The following is a 20913-nucleotide window of genomic DNA, read 5'->3' as shown; positions in this document are numbered from 1 at the left end:
AACTCTTGAATCTTGAATCTTGAATCTTGAATCTTGAATCTTGAGTTCACCCTGAACTGAGACATGCTGAGGGAACTGATGTGAAGTGAATTCAGGTCCATCCGTCTCTCTGGCAGCAGCTTGTGCGTCGTAGACGGAAACCACGCCCCCTCCGAGAATAGAAAAATGAAAAATAGAAAATAGAAAAAATAGAAAAATGCCATGCCATGGGACCTTTAAGAGCTCGCTCAAGTACTGGGGAGCTAAACCATTTAGTGCTTTGTAAGTAATAAGCAAGATTTTAAAATGTATGCGATGTTTAATAGGGAGCCAGTGCAGTGTTGACAGAACTCATACTTCCTGGTTCTAGTAAGAACTCGAGCTGCTGCGTTTTGGACCAGCTGGAGTTTGTTTATTAAGCGAGCAGGGCAACCACCCAGTACAGCATTACAATAATCTAGCCTTGAGGTCATGAACGCATGAACTAGCTGTTCAGCATTTTGCATTGAGAGCATGTGCCGTAATTTAGATTTATTTTTAAGATGGTAGAATGCAGTTTTACAGATGCTATAAACGTGGCTTTCAAATGAAAGATTGGTATCAAACAGCACACACAGGTTCCTCACTGACGACGAGGACTTGACAGAGCAGCCATCAAGTGTTAGACAGTATTCTAGGTTACTACTTGTGGAGCTTTTTTGACCAATAATTAAAAATTAAGTTTTTTCTGAATTGAGTTGCAGGAAATTACTGGTCATCCAATGTTTTATATCAGCTATGCATTCCGTTAATCTTGTAAATTGGTAAATTTCTTTAGGGCGTGAAGAAATGTAGAGCTGAGTATCGTCAGCATAACAATGAAAACTAACGCCATGCTTCCTAATGATATCTCCCAGTGGTAGCATGTACAGGGTGAAAAGCAACGGTCCTAGCACTGAGCCCTGCGGTACTCCATACTGAACTTGTGATCGGTGTGACATCTCTTCATTTACTGCTACAAACTGATAACGGTCAGAAAGGTATGATTTAAACCATGCCAATGCAATTCCACTAATGCCTACATAATTTTCGAGTCTATTCAAAAGAATGTTGTGGTCGATAGTATCGAATGCAGCGCTAAGATCGAGTAACACTAATAGAGAGATACAGCCACGATCGGATGATAAGAGTAAATCATTTGTAACTCTGATGAGAGCAGTCTCAGTACTATGATACAGTCTAAATCCGGACTGGAAATCCTCACAGATACCATTTCTTTCTAAAAAGACATGTAATTGTGAAGACACTGCCTTTTCAAGTATTTTTGACAGAAAGGGTAGATTTGAGATTGGCCTGTAATTGACTAATTCTGTAGGATCAAGTTGCGTTTTTTTAATAAGTGGTTTAATAAAAGCCAACTTAAAAGTTTTTGGTACATATCCTAATGACAAGGATGAATTAATGATATTAAGAAGAGGATCTATGACCTCTGGTAGAATCTCTTTTAATAGCCTAGTCGGTATAGGGTCAAGCATACATGTTGTTGATTTTGATGATTTAACGAGTTTAGCCAATTCTTCTTCTCCTATAGCAGTGAATGAGTGTAATTTTTCCTCAGTGACACTACAATGCTCTGTCTGATACTGTAGTAGACGGCTGCATGGTTAAAATTTTCTTCCTAATATTATCAATCTTACATGTAAAGAAGTTAATAAAGTCATTACTGCTGTGCTGTTTACAAACATCAGAAGTTGAAGCTTTATTTTTGGTTAATTTAGCCACTGTATCGAATAAATACCTAGGGTTGTGTTTGTTTTCTTCTAAGAGAGTCGAGAAATAAGCAGATCTAGCAGTTTTTACGGCCTTTCTGTATGCGATTATGCGCTCTTTCCACAAATTACGAAAGACCTCTAGTTTTGTTTTCTTCCAGCTGTGCTCCATTTTTCTGGCTGCTGTTTTAAGGGCCTGAGTGTGCTCGTTGTACCACGGCGTTGGACTATTTTCTTTAATCTTCTTTAAGCGCAGGGGAGCAACTATGTCTAAAGTGCTGGAAAAGAGAGAGTCAATAGTTTCTGTTGCAACATCGAGTTCTTCTAAGCTATCTGGGATGCTGAGGAGATGATACTGATGAGGAAGATTATTTAAAAAGCTTTAGTGACGGCAGTGATTGTCCTGCAATTTTTTAAATAAGGGGGCGGCTTTGCAGCCTTAGCTAAATTAAGTATACATGATACTAGGTAATGATCTGAGATGTCATCGCTCTGCTGCAGAATTTCAACTGTATAAACATTTATTGCATGTGACAATATCCTGACAATCCTGACACTTGTTGCCTAACTCCAATAGAGTTTAGGATGTCTTTAAATGCTAATCCCAATACGTCTTTTCCGTTGTCTACATGGATATTAAAATCACCAACAATTAGTAATTTATCTACTGCCAGAACTAATTCTGATAGAAAATCAGCAAATTATTTGATAAAGTCTGTATTGTGCCCTGGTGGCCTGTATACAGTAGCTAACACAAATGTTAAACGGGATTTATCATTTACACTACATATCGTTACATAAAGCACTAAAACTTCGAAGGAATTATATTTGAAACTAGACTTCTGAGTAATACTGAAGATATTATTATAAATTTCAGCAACCCCTCCCCCTTTGCCTTTCAGACGCGGCTCGTGTTTATAATAATACTTTTGGGGGGTGGACTCATTTAAAGTAATGTAGTCGTCAGGTTTTAGCCAGGTTTCTGTCAAACACAGCACATCTAGATTATTATCTGTAATGATATCATTAACAATAAGCGCTTTTGGGGAAAGGGATCGAATATTCAGCAACCCGAGCTTTATCAATTGTTCATCTGTATTATATCTGTTGTTTATTTGTTGGACATCAATTAAATTTTTACTGTTGAATGGTTTTGATGTTTTTTTGTATTTACTAATTCGGGGAACAGACACAGTCTCTATGTGATAATATCTAGGTGAAAGAGTCTCTATGTGCTGTGATTTATCTGACTCCGGTGACGTGAGACAGCTAGCAGATGGTCGGTTTAGCCAGTTTGTCTGCTTCCTGACCTGGGCCCTAGTGAGTCAAGGTTTAGCTCTAACACTATGAGCCAAATTACTAGAGAGAAGAGCGGAACCACCCCAGGAGGGATGGATGCCATCCTTCTTCAACAGGTCAACAGACCTGACACTTTTCTCCACCCATTCCAACCTGCCTGCACACACTTCTTCTTACCTCTTTTCCACACTCCCCATTGCTCTGGACTGTTGACCCTAAGTATTTAAAATCCTGCACCTTCTTTACCTCTTCTCCCTGTAACCTCACTGTTCCACTTGGTTCCCTCTCATTCACACACATATATTCTGTCTTGCTGCGAATAACCTTCATTCCTCTTCTCTCCAGAGCAAACCTCCACCTCTCTAGACTTTCCTCCACCTGCTCCCTGCTCTCACTACAGATCACAATGTCATCCGCAAAATCATAGTCCATGGAGATTCCTGTCTGAGCTCATTTGTCAGCCTGTCCATCACCACCGCAAACAAGAAGGGGCTCAGAGCCGATCCTTGATGCAGTCCCACCTTCACTGTGAAGTCCTCTGTCTCACCTAAGGCACACCTTACCACTGTCCTACTGCTCTCATACATATCCTGCACCACTCTAACATACTTCTCTGCCGTTCCAGACCTCCTCATACAATACCACAGCTCCTCTCTTGGCACCCTGTCATATGCTTTCTCTAAATCTACAAAGACACAATGCAGCTCTTTCTGACCCTCTCTGTACTTCTCCATAAACATTCTCAAAACAAATAATGCATCTGTGTTGCTCTTTCTTGGCATGAAACCATACTGCTGCTCACAAATGTTCACTTCTCCACTTAGCCTTGCTTCCACTACTCTTTCCCACAACTTCATTGTATGGCTCATCAGCTTAATACCTCTGTAACTTCCACAACTCTGCACATCTCCCTTGTTCTTAAAAAGAGGTACCAAAACACTTCTCCTCTATTCCTCAGGCATCCTCTCACTCTCTAAGACCTCGTTGCACAACCTAGTTAACCCTCTCGAGTCGGCAATCACGCCGGTTTGGCTTGCTTTTTTTCTTATCAGTGCCAAAGAGACTCAAATAACTCAGTCGTTTTTTATCATTCAGGCAAGTGTTATACATCATTATAATCTGTTAAGTTTCTATTTTTTTTTTGTACAGTCACAATAAAAACAAATGGTTGTGCTTTTTGCAAAATAAAGAAATCAAACATGATGCGTGATCTGCAGCCTCTCTGTCAAAGATGTTCATTCAGATAGTCTTCAGAAAATGACCTCTAGCTTATTGACTACTTGTCTGACAAACATGAGCCATAAGTCTAAAGAAACGCTGAAATGTCAGGTTTTAAACACTGTAAATCAAATCAAAAACAAATATTCTGTGTTTATGTAATCCGTTTGAAAGCAGATCGATGTTAGTCGTTCCTGAGTGGCTCATTAGACTAATGCGACCACGCCCACTAAGCGTGCGCTTTATTGAGATTCAAATACTGAGGCGACGCCCACACACACATCAATTCAAACAAACACATCGTGCAACGAGGCGCACTGAAGCTTTCTTTGTTTAAATTAGCTCAGAATTACTGTCAGATGTAAGTAATTACCTTGACAAACTATACATCATTTAAAAGATCTAAGACTCAAGCTTCCATTTTTGACCTCTGTTTTATTCTCAAAGTCATATAGTGACCGTAATTTGTTAATATGTGTCAGGAGTTATGAATATGAAAACTGTCGGTACCTTCTAAAGATTGTAATACGAGCGTCAGCTGCTCTCATTCATAAAAAACTCGTCATACTTCATACTGGCAGCCGGAGGGCGCTCCGGGCACATGTAGTCCATATATAGAAGATATCTTCTTCATGCGTGCTATATATGGACTACATGTGCACGGAGCGCCCTCCGGATGCCAGTATGAAGTATGAAGAGTTTTGAAGAGTTTTTTATGAATGAGAGCAGCTGACGCTCGTATTACAATCTTTAGAAGGTACCGAAGGTTTTCATATTCATTGATCGATTTCTGGAAGCTGTTTATGTCAATGTCACATTGGTGACATTGACATAAACAGCTTCCAGAAATCGTTCTAACAATGTTAGACTAACATGCAGATAGACAAGTTTGAAGATAATAAACACACAATCGCGACAATATATGGCTTATCTGTGTTATTTATACCATGTTGGGTGTTTTCATAATAGATTATATTTATAATGCAATGCTACTCGAGCGTTTATAATTATGCAGAATATTGTAAAATATATTTTCTGTCTGATTTTTTGATCCAAAGCCAAATGAGATCACATAAGTTTATTTAAAACAATTGGTGTAATAAATCATAAATTATAGTTTAATAAATCATAAATTGTTGTGGCAGAGAATATAGATTGTTTTAAGTTATCTGGTCTACCTTTATGAACCAACTCTGCACTGTGCCTAAGCAGAATTTCCCCTCTGGGACAATAAAGTTAAGTCTAGTAAATTAATCTTGATTTAAGAATTTTAAATATTTGGACTGGAAACAAGTTTTTTGCAGTGTAGTCAAATCTTCTGATCATTTAAAATATAATAGGCCTTTGTTGATTACATTCCAAATAAAATAAACTACAAAAAAATATATATTTCCTTTGCTCTGTTGCTCTCTTGTCACAGGCCTACCTGCAGCTCATTCACTATGCAGCTCATTAATGCGAGTCCTTTGTTATCTCAGGTGCAAATCTCATCTCATCATTATTCATTAGATACCACGCCTCCTCGCATATTGGCTTTGTGAACAGAAACTGTCTTACAAATTTTAAATCAGTGTATTGTTTTATGTGAATGAGTAGGCTCAATGATTCTCACATCAGTATAAAGAAAAAACTCTATGCAAATACAGACAGGAGTCAAAGGTCTTGGGAACAGATATCTATTTTGTGTTTAGGGGCCTTAATTTTAAAACAAATTTTTTTGTTTTTTCAAAATCTGTGCATATACTGTGCATATATTTTTCTCTCAAAAATACAAGCATGTACATACAAGTTGCTCACATATTATGGTAGCCCAGTTTGTGCTGAATACAGTGTAATTACACTTTTGCCATTAATGTGTTTATAAGCAACTGAAAAAAAACACAAATTTCAGAGCATGTCAAAACTTCTAAAGGGCCCCAAAACAGCTCAGACTCCTAGGGGTTAAAAACTCTACTGTCATCTCTCCTAGACACTTCCATACCTCCACTGGTATGTCATCATGACCAACTGCCTTTCCTCTCTTCATCCTCTTCAAAGCTCTCCTTCACCCTTGCTAATCCTTTCTCCTTGCTCAACAATATTTGCCTCTACAACTCTTCTCTCCCTGTCATTTTCCTCATTCATCAGTTCTTCAATGTACTCCTTCCATCTTTCCCTCACCCTCCTGTCACCAGTCAACACATTTCCATCTCTATCTTTAATCACTCTAACCTGCTGCACATCCTTTCCATCTCTTGCCCTCTGCTTCACCAACCGATACACATCCCTCTCACCTTCCTTACTATCTAACCTTGCATACATGTCATCATAAGCTTTCTGTTTGGCCTTTGCCACCTCTATCTTAACCTCATGCTGCATCACCCTATATCCCTGGCTACTATCCTCCGTCCTCTCACTGTCCCACTTCTTCCTAGCTAACCTCTAACTACTCTCCTGGACTTCCTCACTCCACCACCAAGTCTCCCTGTCTTCTTTCCTCCTTCCAGATGACACACCTAGCACCTTCCTACCTGATCACTTTGGCTGTAGTAGTCCAGTCATCTGGAAGCGCCTCCTGACCACCTAAAGCTTGTCTCAGAATGTCAACTTTCCTCCTCTGCATCATATCTACCAGCTCTCTACCTTTACCTGTCATCGTACCAACATTCAAAGTCAATATTTTCAGTCCTAAACTCCTGCCTTTCCTCCTCTCTCTCTGCCTATGGACACGCCTTCTTCCTCTCCTTCTTCATTTATGCATTTGGCAGACGCTTTTATCCAAAGCGACTTACATTGCATTCAAGGTCCACATTTTACATTTTGTCAGTTCTTGCTTTCCCTGGGAATCGAACCCCTGACCTTGGCGTTGCTAGCACCACGCTCTACTGTTTGAGCTACAGGAAAGCTAACCAACCAACAGTAGCCCAATTTCCACCAGTGCCCTGTAGGTCAACAGCACCGATGGCGGTCGTTGTTAACCCGGGCCCCGACCGATCTGGTATGGAAGTCATATTCGTGATTCGCATAAGGGATTTGACAAAAGTTTTACGTCGGATGCCCTTCCTGACACAACCCTCTCTATTTATCCGGGCTTGGGACCGGCACAAAAGGTACACTGGCATGTGACGTCCTGTGGCTAGATGTTGTTTTTTTCTCCAATTCGTTGTTGAAATATAATCATTTATACACAGTGACGTTTTCATGACAAAAACCTAAATTTAAACCTACATTAAATAAACAAGACATTACTAACAGGTTCAGTAGAATATAATGTAGATTATAATGAATATAACGGCTAATATAGTGCATATATTTAGTAAAAGAGTTGATTTCTCTAGTGAATAAAATTCTGTGGGCACTGAATGACTGCCTGAGGTAAATATGATGCTGACATTGTTTAGTTTACAGCAGTTATATTGAGGTATTTCCGCCGTTGAAACACTGAGCGATTACACCACTGAGCAATTACACCACAGATGATACGTGACAGTAAGTTGTAATGTATCCCTTCAGATGTTCATTCATGTTTATTCTTTAGGAAGAGATGAACGATCGCGTTCACAGATGTTCCAGATGCGCGCAGCCGCTTGAACTGTGATCAGTCACGCCACATTAAAAAGCGTCAAAACAGCATTTATCGTTTGAATTTCGTGATAAAATGAACTGAATACTTAATATATTCGTGTGGGAACTCGGATTGAAGTGTTTCCCGCGCTTAAAACAAGCCGACTGTTATCGTTAACTGTTAAAGATTGCATTCGGAAACCGTTCTGCATTTTTAAAACTCCTTTTTTTGTATTCAGGTAGATATTACATATTGTGCAGTGTCTCACCTTGCTACGAAGGTGTGGAGAGGGTGAGGGGGCTGAGCTCCGTAGGCTGGTGGTGGGTGACTGGGGCCTGGTCTCCCTATGTCCACTGAATCTACGCTGTCTCTGGGTCAGGATCTCTGTCCGACCCTTAACCAGATACCCGCTATCCAGAGACACTGCTGCAGAGTCTGAGAACACTGATTCATCATCAGACACCTGCAGCTTCTCCAGCTCTCGGTTGATCTTCTGCAGGTCCATCACAGCGGAGACACTCGAATCTGTCTCCATCTGGCACGCATCAGACCGGCCCAGCTCAGAGCACAGGGACAGGATGGTCTCAAGACGCTGGCGCTCCTAGAGTGGAATAAAAATGAAACAGTACATTACGATGATAAATTAATATTTACATTCTGTGTCATTTGTAATCTATTATAATGCAAAATAGAAGCATTTTCTACTAGTGGTCTCAGACTTTTGGACCATACATTCCTGATACATTATATTATAAACAAAACTAACTGAGCTCAATAGTCAGAAGTTAAAGTGCCCCTATTATGTTGTTTTAAAGGTTCCTAATTTTGTTTTGGAGGTCTCTCAAAGTGTCTGAAAATTGTCCGTTCGAATATTCTGTCTATAATCCCCTCCTTTCCGTGGGCCTACTCTGCTCTGATTGGTCAGGCGGCCTAGTCTGTTGTGATTGGCCACAAGCAAATTGGTCTACCCCTTATAGCATGAGTTGGAAACGACACATCCTTTACCATATCTGAATTTCAGCTCCAGAGGCTTCCTCAGCTCTTGTAACCACAGTAGCAGGTTTCCAGGCTTTTTGGGAAAAAGGTTTAGCGCATTAAAATATTTACCGATATAGAGACAGAGCGACACGCGTCATAATCTGAAGACCACGCCCACCGGGCAATCAAACCGTCTCCATTGACTTTGTATTGCGTGAAGCGGCCTTATAACTTAAAAAAAAAAACAGAACAATGTATAAAAGCTGATATGTGACAAGGTGTACAGCAAGCAAGCTAAACAACCCAGAACGAAAAAACCGAAGTTTTTATAAACTGTTGATCCAAAAAACGAGTGTTTAAGGACAAAAAAGTGGATACAGGCAAATGAGACAGAGCGTGACATGTTATATTACACTGAGAACTACACCCACTAGAGGGGAACATAATCAGCGACAGGAAGTATGATATATAAAACTGACATTTGCATATTTGACTTAACAGTGACAACATGTTTACTGCACACATAGGCATACTGAGTGTCAGGATCCCAAAATGTACCCATTCTTCCTGCTGAAGCTTCACGTCTTATTGCATGTATCCACTTTTGGCTCCTTAAACGCTCGTTTTTTGGGGTCGACAGCTTATAAAAACATATTTCTGTGTTTTTTAGCTCGTTTGCTGTACACCTGGTCACATATCAGCTTTAATTTAGACATTGTTCTGTTTTTTGTTATAAGTCCGAAATGACAAGGAGGCAGCCTCACGCAATACAAAGTCAATGGAGAGCGTTGGATTGGGCCTTACAGCGCATTCGGCGGTGGCCTAAATACGGTCTGTCTCTATGCTCCACCGCCAAATGCGCTGTAAGGCCCAATCCAACGCTCTAAATATGGTCTGTCTCTATGCTCCACCGCCGAATGCGCTGTAAGGCCCAATCCTAGGCTAATAAAATGACTACTAATAAATACAATAATAATAATAATCATCATAATAATAACAATAATAATATCATGTGATATGTTATTTAAAACAGAATTCTGAAACCTGTTGATACTCCCTGGTTTAAGTGTTTGTTTTGGATTAGTGCAGATCTTCTTACCAGTCTTTCCACTTCCTGTTCTCGAAGTCTCTCATCTCTTTGTCTCTGATGATAATCTCGGAGCTCTTCTTTTCCACTGAGAGAACTGATACTGCCCCTTCTCTGCCCCATGCTGGGCCCCAGGCCTCCTTTACCAAATGACAGCCGCCTTTCTCCTCCTCCTAGATCCAAACATGGGGCAGATCCCACAGAGCAAAGGCTGGCCCTGCGAGAACTGCTGGTCACGTTGGCTATCACAGTCACATCTGGAGGTTTCTCCAATGATAGAAGGCTGCGGCGTGGTTTGGTGGTACGCCTGGGTGGCAAAGAAAGCATTGGGGCATCTCCTCGATACAACCGGGGCAGAGAGCGACTATGTCCCCCCAGGCCATTCAGTGAGCCGGTGGAGTATTTCCTTTGGCGGAGCGAGGGTTCAACAGTGGACTCCCCCTCTCGTGTTAGCAGCCTGCGCCCCAAGCGAGGGCTGGAGGGCATGCTGGCAGCGCCACTTGGACCTCGGCGAGATGAAAGAACAGCATCAGTCATGTAGGAGGAAGAAGAGCCATTCCACATAGAAAGGAGTGAGCTGGCAGTGTTGGGATGTCGTCCTTCCGAAGGGTGGCAAAGCAACAGGTTGTCCTGAGATTGGTGTCGGGCACGGGTTTGACTCGGGACTGGACTTATGGGACGCTCTGATTGGTGGGGTGATGGTGGCATGCTCAGGTTGCTGGAGGGTGTGTAAGGGGATGGGACTCGAATAGAAAGGGGTGGACGGTCCTGTAGATAGGAAGAAGCCGAGTGGGGACTGGGAGGGGGGGGCAAAGTGAGGTAACCACGGTCTGCAGTAGCCTTTAAGCTGGCCTCCAGAGCAGACTTCCTGCGCTGCAAGCTCTCCATCAACTCCTGAAGCTCTGCCTTGGAGCGTGTGCCACGAAGACTGGATCCAACCAATGTGCCACCATTAGAATGAAACTTTGTTGTTTCTGGTGAAAAAAAGGTAATTTATGCCTGTGTACATTCAAACATGGTGCCCTGTCACCAAAACAAATTCCTTGTATGTACAAACATACTTGCAATAAAGCTTCTGATTCTGATTCTAATGAAAGACAGAGCCAGGTTTTAATCAATCATTCTTGACAAACTTAATTTGTCATTAACCTCTCAAATCTCTAAAAACTCAAATCGTATTGGTCATAGCAGTGATTCTGAGGTTTGAGAGCTCATTTTCAGTAGATAATGATTTAAATTTCAGTCAATTGACAGCTGACTTAAATTTCAGTCTGTTCCTTCCAAAAAGCTATCATATGGCTTCAGAAGACTCTCAGAACACCAAGGAAATTGTTTTCTTATGATATGACCCCTTTAAGGTTTAATGTACACAAAGTCTTTACCTATAAATTCCTCTGATATCTAGTGGTGGAAAGCCTAAGCCAAATTAAACATCTGGAGGCATGCAAATTTTAAATGGAGACTGAAATTACATCAGGTAAATGAAATAGCGTTTATAGGGATAGTTCACCCAAAAATTAAAATTATGTCATCATTTACTCACCCTAATGATGTTCCAAACCTGTATTAGTTTCTTTGTTCTGCAGGAATATATTTGGAAGAATGTTTGTAACAAAGCAGATAGAGCAACCATTTACTACCATAGTATTTTTTCCCTACTATGGTAGTTAATGGTTGCTTTATCTGCTTAGTTACAAACATTCTTCCAAATATCTTCCTTTGTGTTCAGCAGAACAAAGAAACTCATACAGGTTTAGAGCATCATGAGGGTGAGTAAATGATGACTGAATTTTCATTTTTGGGTGAACAATCCCTTTAACTGGAACCATTCAAGAGTTGTAACATGACAAACCCTTGATGCTATCTTCTTGTTCTTATAAAAAAGCTCAATGTTTGGACAGGCTGTCATAGATACATACACAAAGAGGTTTGCAAAATCTGACAAAATAAATCAGACGTGTGTTCTGGCTAATTTTTAGGATTTACTGAAGTTCAAGAGTCACATGTGCTCAGCTGACTAAAGCTTTCTCATACAAATCTCAGCCCACACAAATATGGATGCCTTGGGTTTTAGGGGGAAAAGTGTTGTCTAAAAATGGAAGAACCAAAGCCAGAATGGGTTTGTACTTTCTGGCACTGGTGCAGAGGAAAGGGACTGGGTCAGTACTCCTCTGCAACCGGAATGTGATTTGTGGGAGCAGTGTGGTCTCCGTCAGAGAACACACACAGCATACGTGTGGACCACCTGTACTCCAGAATGTTTATCTGTGTTTTGGGTTGTAAATCATTTTAGCTAAGTGGTTGACCTGGAGCCATATGGAAGGGATTTTACGTTGTCATTTATTTACAAGGTAACATGGTCATTTGTACAGCTGCGGCTACATGGTGGTAAGATGACTGTTTGTATTAACTCAAGGTCTCTCAGCCAACACAAATTCTACAGAGAAAGAGAGAGAATGAGAAAAGAAGAGAAGAAAAACAGAGGTGGCACTTTCCAGGAATACTTTACTCTTTGGGTCCCATGACTTTTTTAAAGAATTGGAAGCACAAATCCCATGCTTTTTTATAAGATCTATCAGATAAACCATTATGTAACATAAAATTAAGCTAGCATGAAATGTAGCTAGTTTTAAATGGATAGTTCATCCAAAAATGAAAATTGTTATTCACTCACCCTCATGTTGTTCCAAACCTGTATGAGTTTCTTTCTTCTGTTGAACACAAAAGAGGATTTTTTGAAGAATGTTGGTAATCAGACAGTTGACGGCACCCATTGACTTCCATAGTATTTTTTTCCTACAATGAAAGTCAATGAGTGGCATCACTGGCTGGTTACCAACATTCTTCAAAATATCTTCTTTTGTGTTCAATAGGGGTGTGACGATACACTAAGCTCACGATACGCGATATTGCATTCACGAGACAAGATTATATTTTTAAGAAACACTATATTTAATGGGGCTATATGCAACTTTTTCCCCAAAATAAACGTAACAATAGCTTTTTTATTTTACCATTTATGACTCAAACATCTCCTGATGAGCATACTGACACCTTGTCCGCTCACAGTGGGTGCACCTATAAGCCTGTATCCTATTTTCTGGGGGGCCGTTTTTTTCCCGCGCTGTCTGCGGATGTGACGTCACCACCGCTGCGAGAGCGAGCAGAAAATAAGAGCAGTTTTGTTTTTTGGCCACAGGTGTCAGTCGCGAGTTTAAATTTCAGAAAAACGCATATAGCCCCTTTAAGAAATCTTCAATGATAAAATATGACTGGAAACAGTCTTTTATTCAACTGAAAGTCAAATAATGCAAAACAATTCAGCTGCATTTTACTTATTTAACAAATCTAGGGCTGTCACTATTATTTTGGTAATCAAATAATTGGTCAAATATTTTGACAATTAGTTGAGTAATCGGATCTTATTTTTTGTTGGAATAAAAATAGTCCAAGCACATGTGGACATCAAAACATGCAACCTCAGTGCGAGGGTTTAAACTTTTATTTTGTAATCGTGATGAACAACAGTTAGCATATTTACAACCATACTGGTGTAGGTTTATAAATGATAGCACTATGCTATATTATGGATTTTTAAATTTTGTTTTAATATATTGTGCAGTCTTACAAAACAATCTAATAATGCAGTTCCTGTATTCTCGTCCGTAGAATCTCTTCCAGTATTTGATTTAACCCAAATTTAATCGAGGAAACGTGACATCCCTACACTAATTATCTTGTAATGAATGTCATTTAAGTTCTACTTTCTGAGTATGAACTACCATATGCAGTAAAAGACAGAACAATATAATGCAAGCAATGTAAAAGGTTGCCACAAACTCAACTCAGTCATGCTGATATCGCGAGACAGCTTTTCACCTCAACGGGAAATATTGTTGTCACGTTTTAACTAGTGTTCAACAGAAGAAAGAAACTCAAACAGGTTTGAAACAACTTGAGGGTGAGTAAGTAATGACCACATTTTTAATTTTGGGTTACAATCCCTTTAAAAGTATAATATATCTGCATTCCCCCCTAAATAATTATTTTGGCCTGTCCTACCTCTTAAGTCTTGATCTTCTTGGATGTATACAATTAAAATCATACTGTCATGATTCCTGTCTTGTGTTCCCCTTGTCTTGTGTGGACTTTTGTTATTTCCTGTTTTGCGCCATGTTGGTTACCTCCCTTTCCTCCGCCCAGAGAATTTGGCATGCCCCTGCGAGCGCCATATTTGTTTGTCCTCGAGAGATCATGGCTTGTGAACAAGTGAATGCTGACCGTTTCTCAGTGTTTGGATGTACAGATGAAAACAGAAGTCTTTTTTCAGTTCCTTCTGATCTGTGATCAGTGATTTCTGATGTGTAGCTAATTATTCAAGTTCACACAGAACTTTATTATTCATGCACACGCTGCGGCTTCTCTCTCTCCCGACAGAATGGTGTTTTCTATCTTGTGAGTCAGTGTTTTTGTACGTCCTCGTCGCGTCTATCTGTTCTAAAATGTGCATACAGTCGTGAGTTTCTGCTCAACATCGGCAAAGCCACATCTTTAGAGATAAACCTCACGCACGCCGAAGCTCGGGCTGCACTGGCCGGATTGGCCTTCAACATCACCGACCCCCAGTACTGCATCTCGCCCACAGCGGAGGCACCAAACGCGGTGTGAAATTAAGCAGAAGGGGGGTAAGCGTGAGCGTATCCGGGCTAGGCTAGCCAGCTATCCCCACAATAAACTGGATTACATTCGATTACTGCCCTGTTGAGTCTTTTTTTTGCGCTGTGTACACTGACGCTTTTCATATGATAGGAAAATATCTAAAAATAATGCTATAATCAACACTTACTCGTAACTCGTTCATCTCGACAGCTGTAATGGTACATTACATGTTTTACAAAGTTGGTAGAATAAGGAGGAAGACGGGCTCGGCGTGACTGGGACTCGTGTTTATTCAGAACACTCAGATACAAACAAAATAAACTCGCACTGACAGCGCTCTCACAACTCAGTACAATATCACTTTGTTAGCAATCTCTCCATCTCTGGTCCATTGATGTACGGTTCGCGAACGAATCGTTCTTTTGAACCGGTTCTTTTTAGTGAACCGGTCGAACCAGTTCACCAAATCGGACTGAATCGTTCTAAATGGTTCGCTTCTCGAGTCAGCGCTGATCCATCATTTACTAAAGTTACTAACTTTCTGACATGAGTGACAGTCCCTCCAACTAGAAATAAACTAATAACCTGAAGTATATGCTAGTGACTACAACAGTTCACTGAACTGAGACGTGCTGAGAGAACTGAAGAGAAGTGACATCTGTCTCTCTGGCAGCCTTGTGCCTCATTGACCTCGTTAAACCACGCCCCCTCAGCTCATTTCAAATGCAAAGATGTCAGCCAATCACAACAGTGGGCGTTTAAACTGAAGTCACACAGCAGACACGCCCCTTGAAACAGGGCATTCAGCCAGAGGGCAAACATCAGTATAGAAAAAATGCCTTTTATTTCTAAATTATGACATTTTATGATGTAAAAATCATACTAACAATATAAGTACACCCCAGAATACATTATAAAATCAAATAAAAAATCCATGCCATGGGACCTTTAAATTTATTCTGTTTGTTGAGTCTGTGGCAAAAAAAAGTCAAACCAAAGCAAAGTCAGGGAGGTCAGTGTTGTTTGCGATGTTCAGAAAGTCTCTGATGAGGTCCTCAAGTGAGTGAGCTCCTTGGCGTAGACGGACGAGACATACTGCTGGATCCATGTTTGGTCTGGTGTTCTGTAACGTGGAATGTTTCAGAAACAAGGAAGTAGAGGATCCATCCATCCATCCATCCATCCATCTTCTTCCGCTTATCCGGGGCCGGGTCGCGGGGGCAGCAGTCTAAGCAGAGATGCCCAGACTTCCCTCTCCCTAGACACTTCTTCTAGCTCTTCCGGGGGGACACCGAGGCGTTCCAAGGCCAGCCGGGAGACATAGTCCCTCCAGCGTGTCCTTGGTCTTCCCCGGGGGCCTCCTCCCGGTTGGACATGCCCGAAACACCTTCCCGGGAAGGCGTTCAGGAGGCATCCGGAACAGATGCCCGAGCCACCTCAGCTGTCCCCTCTCGATGTGGAGGAGCAGCGGCTCTACTCCGAGTTCCTCCCGAGTGACTGAGCTTCTCACCCTATCTCTAAGGGAGCGCCCAGCCACCCTACGGAGAAAGCTCATTTCGGCCGCCTGTATCCGGGATCTTGTCCTTTCGGTCATGACCCAAAGCTCATGACCATAGGTGAGAGTAGGAACGTAGATTGACCGGTAAATCGAGAGCTTCGCCTTACGGCTTAGCTCTTTCTTCATCACGACAGACCGGTACATCGACCGCATTACTGCAGAAGCTGCACCGATCCGTCTGTCAATCTCCCGTTCCATCCTCCCCTCACTCGTGAACAAGACCCCTAGATACTTGAACTCCTCCACTTGGGGCAGGAACTCTCCACCAACCTGAAGTGGGCAAGCCACCCTTTTCCGACTGAGGACCATGGCCTCGGATTTGGAGGTGCTGATCCCCATCCCAGCCGCTTCACACTCGGCTGCAAACCGTCCCAGTGCATGCTGAAGGTCCTGGTTAGAAGGGGCCAACACGACAACGTCATCCGCAAAGAGCAGAGACGAAACCGTGTGGTCCCCAAACCTGACACCCTCCGGCCCTTGGCTGCGCCTAGAAATTCTGTCCATAAAAATTATGAACAGAACCGGCGACAAAGGGCAGCCCTGCCGAAGTCCAACATGCACCGGGAACAAGTCTGACTTACTGCCGGCAATGCGGACCAAACTCCTGCTTTGGTCGTACAGGGACCGGACAGCCCTCAGCAAAGGACCCCGGACCCCATATTCCCCCAGCACCCTCCACAGGACGCCGCGAGGGACACAGTCGAATGCAAATGTGGACTGGTTGGGCAAACTCCCATGAACCCTCCAGCACCCTGTAGAGGGTATAGAGCTGGTCCAGTGTTCCACGACCAGGACGAAAACCACACTGTTCCTCCTGAATCCGAGGTTCCACTACCGGCCGAATTCTCCTCTCCAGTACCCTGGCATAGACTTTCCCGGGGAGGCTGAGAAGTGTGATCCCCCTATAGGTGGAACACACCCTCCGGTCCCCCTTCTTAAAAAGAGGGACCACCACCCCGGTCTGCCATCCCAGAGGCACTGTCCCCGACCGCCACGCGATGCTGCAGAGGCGTGTCAGCCAAGACAGCCCCACAACATCCAGAGACTTGAGGTACTCAGGGCGGATCTCATCCACCCCCGGTGCCTTGCCACCGAGGAGTTTCTTGACCACCTCGGTGACTTCAGCTTGGGTGATGGACGAGTCCTCCTCTGAGCCCCCAGCCTCTGCTTCCTCGATGGAAGACGTGACGGCGGGATTGAGGAGATCCTCGAAGTATTCCTTCCACCGTCCGACAACATCCCCAGTCGAGGTCAACAGCCGCCCATCGCCACTGTAAACAGCGTTGGTAGGGCACTGCTTCCCCCTCCTGAGGCTCCGGACGGTTTGCCAGAATCTCTTCGAGGCCAGCCGAACAACTTCCTTGTTTCCATGGCCTCACCGAACTCTTCCCAGGCCCGATTTTTTGCCTCCATAACCACCCGGGCTGCAGTCCGTTTAGCCTGCCGGTACCCGTCAGCTGCCTCGGGAGTCCCACAAGCCAGCCAGGCCCGATAGGACTCCTTCTTCAGCTTGACGGCATCCCTTACTTCCGGTGTCCACCACCGGGTTCGGGGATTGCCGCCCCGACAGGCACCGGAGACCTTGCGTCCACAGCTCCGAGCAGCCGCTTTGACAATGGAGGTGGAGAACATGGTCCACTCGGACTCAATATCTCCAGCCTCCCTCGGGATCTGGTCGAAGCTCTGCCGGAGGCAGGAGTTGAAGATCTCTCTGACAGGAGACTCGGCCAAACGTTCCCAGCAGACCCTCACAGTACGTTTGGGTCTACCGAGTCTATCCAGCTTCCTCCCCCGCCATCGGATCCAACTCACCACCAGGTGGTGATCAGTTGACAGCTCCGCCCCTCTCTTCACCCGAGTGTCCAAGACATACGGCCGCAGGTCAGATGAAACGACCACAAAGTCGATCATTGACCTACGACCAAGGGTGTCCTGGTGCCATGTGCACTGATGGACACCCTTATGCTTGAACATGGTGTTCGTTATGGACAAACTGTAACTAGCACAGAAGTCCAATAACTGAACACCACTCGGGTTCAGATCCGGGGGGCCGTTCCTCCCAATCACGCCCCTCCAGGTTTCACTGTCATTGCCCACGTGGGCGTTGAAGTCCCCCAGTAGAACGACGGAGTCCCCAGTCGGAGCACTCTCCAGCACCCCTCCCAGGGACACCAAGAAGGTCGGGTACTCTGCACTGCTGTTTGGCCCGTAGGCACACACAACAGTGAGAGACCTATCCCCGAGCCGAAGCCGCAGGGAAACGACCCTCTCGTTCACCGGGGTAAACTCCAACACATGGCGGCAGAGCTGGGGGGCTATAAGCAAACCCACACCAGCCCGCCGCCTCTCCCCATGGGCAACTCCAGAGTGGTGAAGAGTCCATCCCCTCTCGAGGAGTGTGGTTCCAGAGCCCAAGCTGTGCGTGGAGGTGATTCCGACTATCTCTAGTCGGAACCTCTCAACCTCACGCACAATCTCAGGCTCTTTCCCTGCCAGCGTGGTGACATTCCATGTCCCAAGAGCCAGTTTCCGTGTCCAGGGATTGGGTCGTCTAGGCCCCCGCCTTCGACTGCCGCCCGATTCGCTTTGCACCGGCCCCTTACGGTCCCTCCCGTGAGTGGTGGGCCCACGGGAAGGTGCCCCCACGTCGCTCCTTTGGGCTGAGCCCGGCCGGACCCCGTGGGGGAAGGCCCAGCCACCAGGCGCTCGCATACGAGCCCCAACCCCAGGCCTGGCTCCAGGGTGGGGCCCCGGCTGCGCCATACCGGGCGACGTCACGGTCCTCCTTTTATTGGTCATCATAAGGGTTTTTGAAGGGTAGAGGATCCAGATTTTTTATTAACCTTTATTTACAAAATAAAAAAACATCCAAACAGCAGGAGACAAGTAAATACCAGAGTAAATCCAAAAGAGGGGTAAAACAGAACTTAAAAAAACAACTCACAATATACATCCACAAAGGACATGAGAAACACTAAGATATAAATACACAAGGGGTGATAGGCAAACAAGACCCACCTGGAAACAATCAAGAACTAATCCTGATGATGATGGTATAGTTTCAAAACTATTTCAAACCTATTTCATGGTTTGCGTTCTAAGGCCACCATGTGCTGTTGCCGTGTGCATGGGGGTCCAGAACGCATTGGGGGTTTTCTGCTTTAGTTGAGGATGGTGTTGTTTAAGTGGCGCCAAATTAAATAACTAATCAGTTTTTACAACAGAAATTAATCAATTAAAAACTTACTTTAGCTTTTCATCTAAAACAAAATGAATTTCCTATAATCACTGTAAAGCTGCTTTGAAGCAATCTATGTTGTAAAAAGTGCTATATAAATGAAGGTGACTTGACTAATCAACAATAAAAACTACAAAGGACTACACAACATGGCGCAAAATAGAAAATAAAAGTCCACACAAGACAAGGGGAACACAAGACAGGAATCATGACACATACAATGTCAAAATCACTTGTTGAATCAATCAATTTATTGTTATAAACGGACTAGATTTATACACCATTTATTATTATTACCAAAAACATTCCTTAAAATTAATTAATCTAGCTCCAACATTTAACCCTGTAGCCCAAGTTATTGTAAAAAAAAACCGATCAAACAAATACAACAAACAATTTTTAATGTATAGAAAATATTATCAATAACTATTTTGCCCTTAATTAGCTTAGCTGCTTCTGAACGAATTTAGGCGAAATTTACAAATCTGTTACTCGTTACAACATTTTCTAAATATAATAATTTTAAAATATTAGATTAGATTAGATTTAAGTTTAATGTCATTACAAATGTACAAGTACACTGCAAAGAAATGTGTTTACTGTATATATATATGTTAATATACTTACTGTTTAGTGCTATAATTACAAATGTACACAAATCTGGGTTTTACACTATTTAGACATGTCCCAAACCTCATTTAAAATTAATAGAAAATAAAAGATCTATAATATTTAGTTTTACCTTTGAAATTGGCGATCAACATTCTTAGAAGTTTAAGCAACTCATGTTGCGAAATGTTTCACTGACATTTTGTTTAAAAATACATAACTATTAAGAGCTTAAGGCCCTATTGTGTACCCTATTTGTGGAAAATTACAGGTAATGTGACTGGAAAGAAGAAGACAAGAAGAAGATTGAGACTGATGAGTATATTTACATGTTTAACAAACAAGCAAGCAAACAAACAAAATAGCACAGAAGAGCAGAACAGATGCACTGAATTGCACTCTTCCTGTGTATAGTCTGCGGCATGATAATGGAGGGGACCAATTAGGCTACAAGCAAGTGACTTTGTTTATGAAAAATGCAGCAGAATGGATTCAAACCCAAGAGCTGATCGCGAGGATGGTGGAGGAGTTGGTCACTCACCCGTAGCGAGAGATAGTGCGGGTCCTGCAGTCTTTTCTGGCAGCATGTTCTTCATGTGATTTGCCTCTTCTGGGTGGTTGAAACAGAAAAAAATATTTACCAAGACAAGGAGTATACCCTGAGGAGAACCACATCACACACACATAGTCATTTTAACATAAAAACATTGTGCTCAAGTCCAAGGCACTGGTAAGGAAATTAAGCCGTAATAAATCATTACCTCAGACGTACAAGCCCACAAGAATGATACACATTCACAGTAGTATTAAAGTTATGACCAAATAAAGTTACATAAAATGACAAAGAGCTATGGTATTTTGAAGACAAAACTCTTTTCCCTCTTCACATCTTGAATCGAATTCAGCTCAAAAAGACAGAAAGAGAAAGAGAGACACAGCCTCTTGATTAAGTGAAAAAACAGATCCAGAAAGAGCTCAGATTTCAGACCCAGTTTG

The 20913-nt window shown here is 42.8% G+C and overlaps 1 protein-coding gene across 1 annotated transcript in view; it reads right to left on the bottom strand.

Annotated features, from left to right (window-relative positions):
* The window catches only part of phldb2a (pleckstrin homology-like domain, family B, member 2a), a 76331-nt gene that overhangs the window by 33937 nt on the left and 21481 nt on the right, over positions 1 to 20913 (bottom strand). Inside the window, exons 2-4 of the mRNA XM_079805381.1 lie at positions 20459 to 20527; positions 9866 to 10827; positions 8057 to 8389 (exon numbers count right to left, since the gene is read on the bottom strand). Coding sequence (XP_079661507.1) covers positions 8057 to 8389; positions 9866 to 10827; positions 20459 to 20513 — 1350 coding nt within the window. The 5' untranslated portion in view covers positions 20514 to 20527. The remainder of the gene's footprint in view (positions 1 to 8056; positions 8390 to 9865; positions 10828 to 20458; positions 20528 to 20913) is intronic.

This window comes from Gobio gobio (assembly GCF_949357685.1).
Source record: "Gobio gobio genome assembly, chromosome: 22".
NCBI classification, from domain to species: Eukaryota; Metazoa; Chordata; class Actinopteri; order Cypriniformes; family Gobionidae; genus Gobio; species Gobio gobio.
Note: the sequence above shows the minus strand (reverse complement) of the source record. Positions and strands in the feature narration are given on the sequence as shown.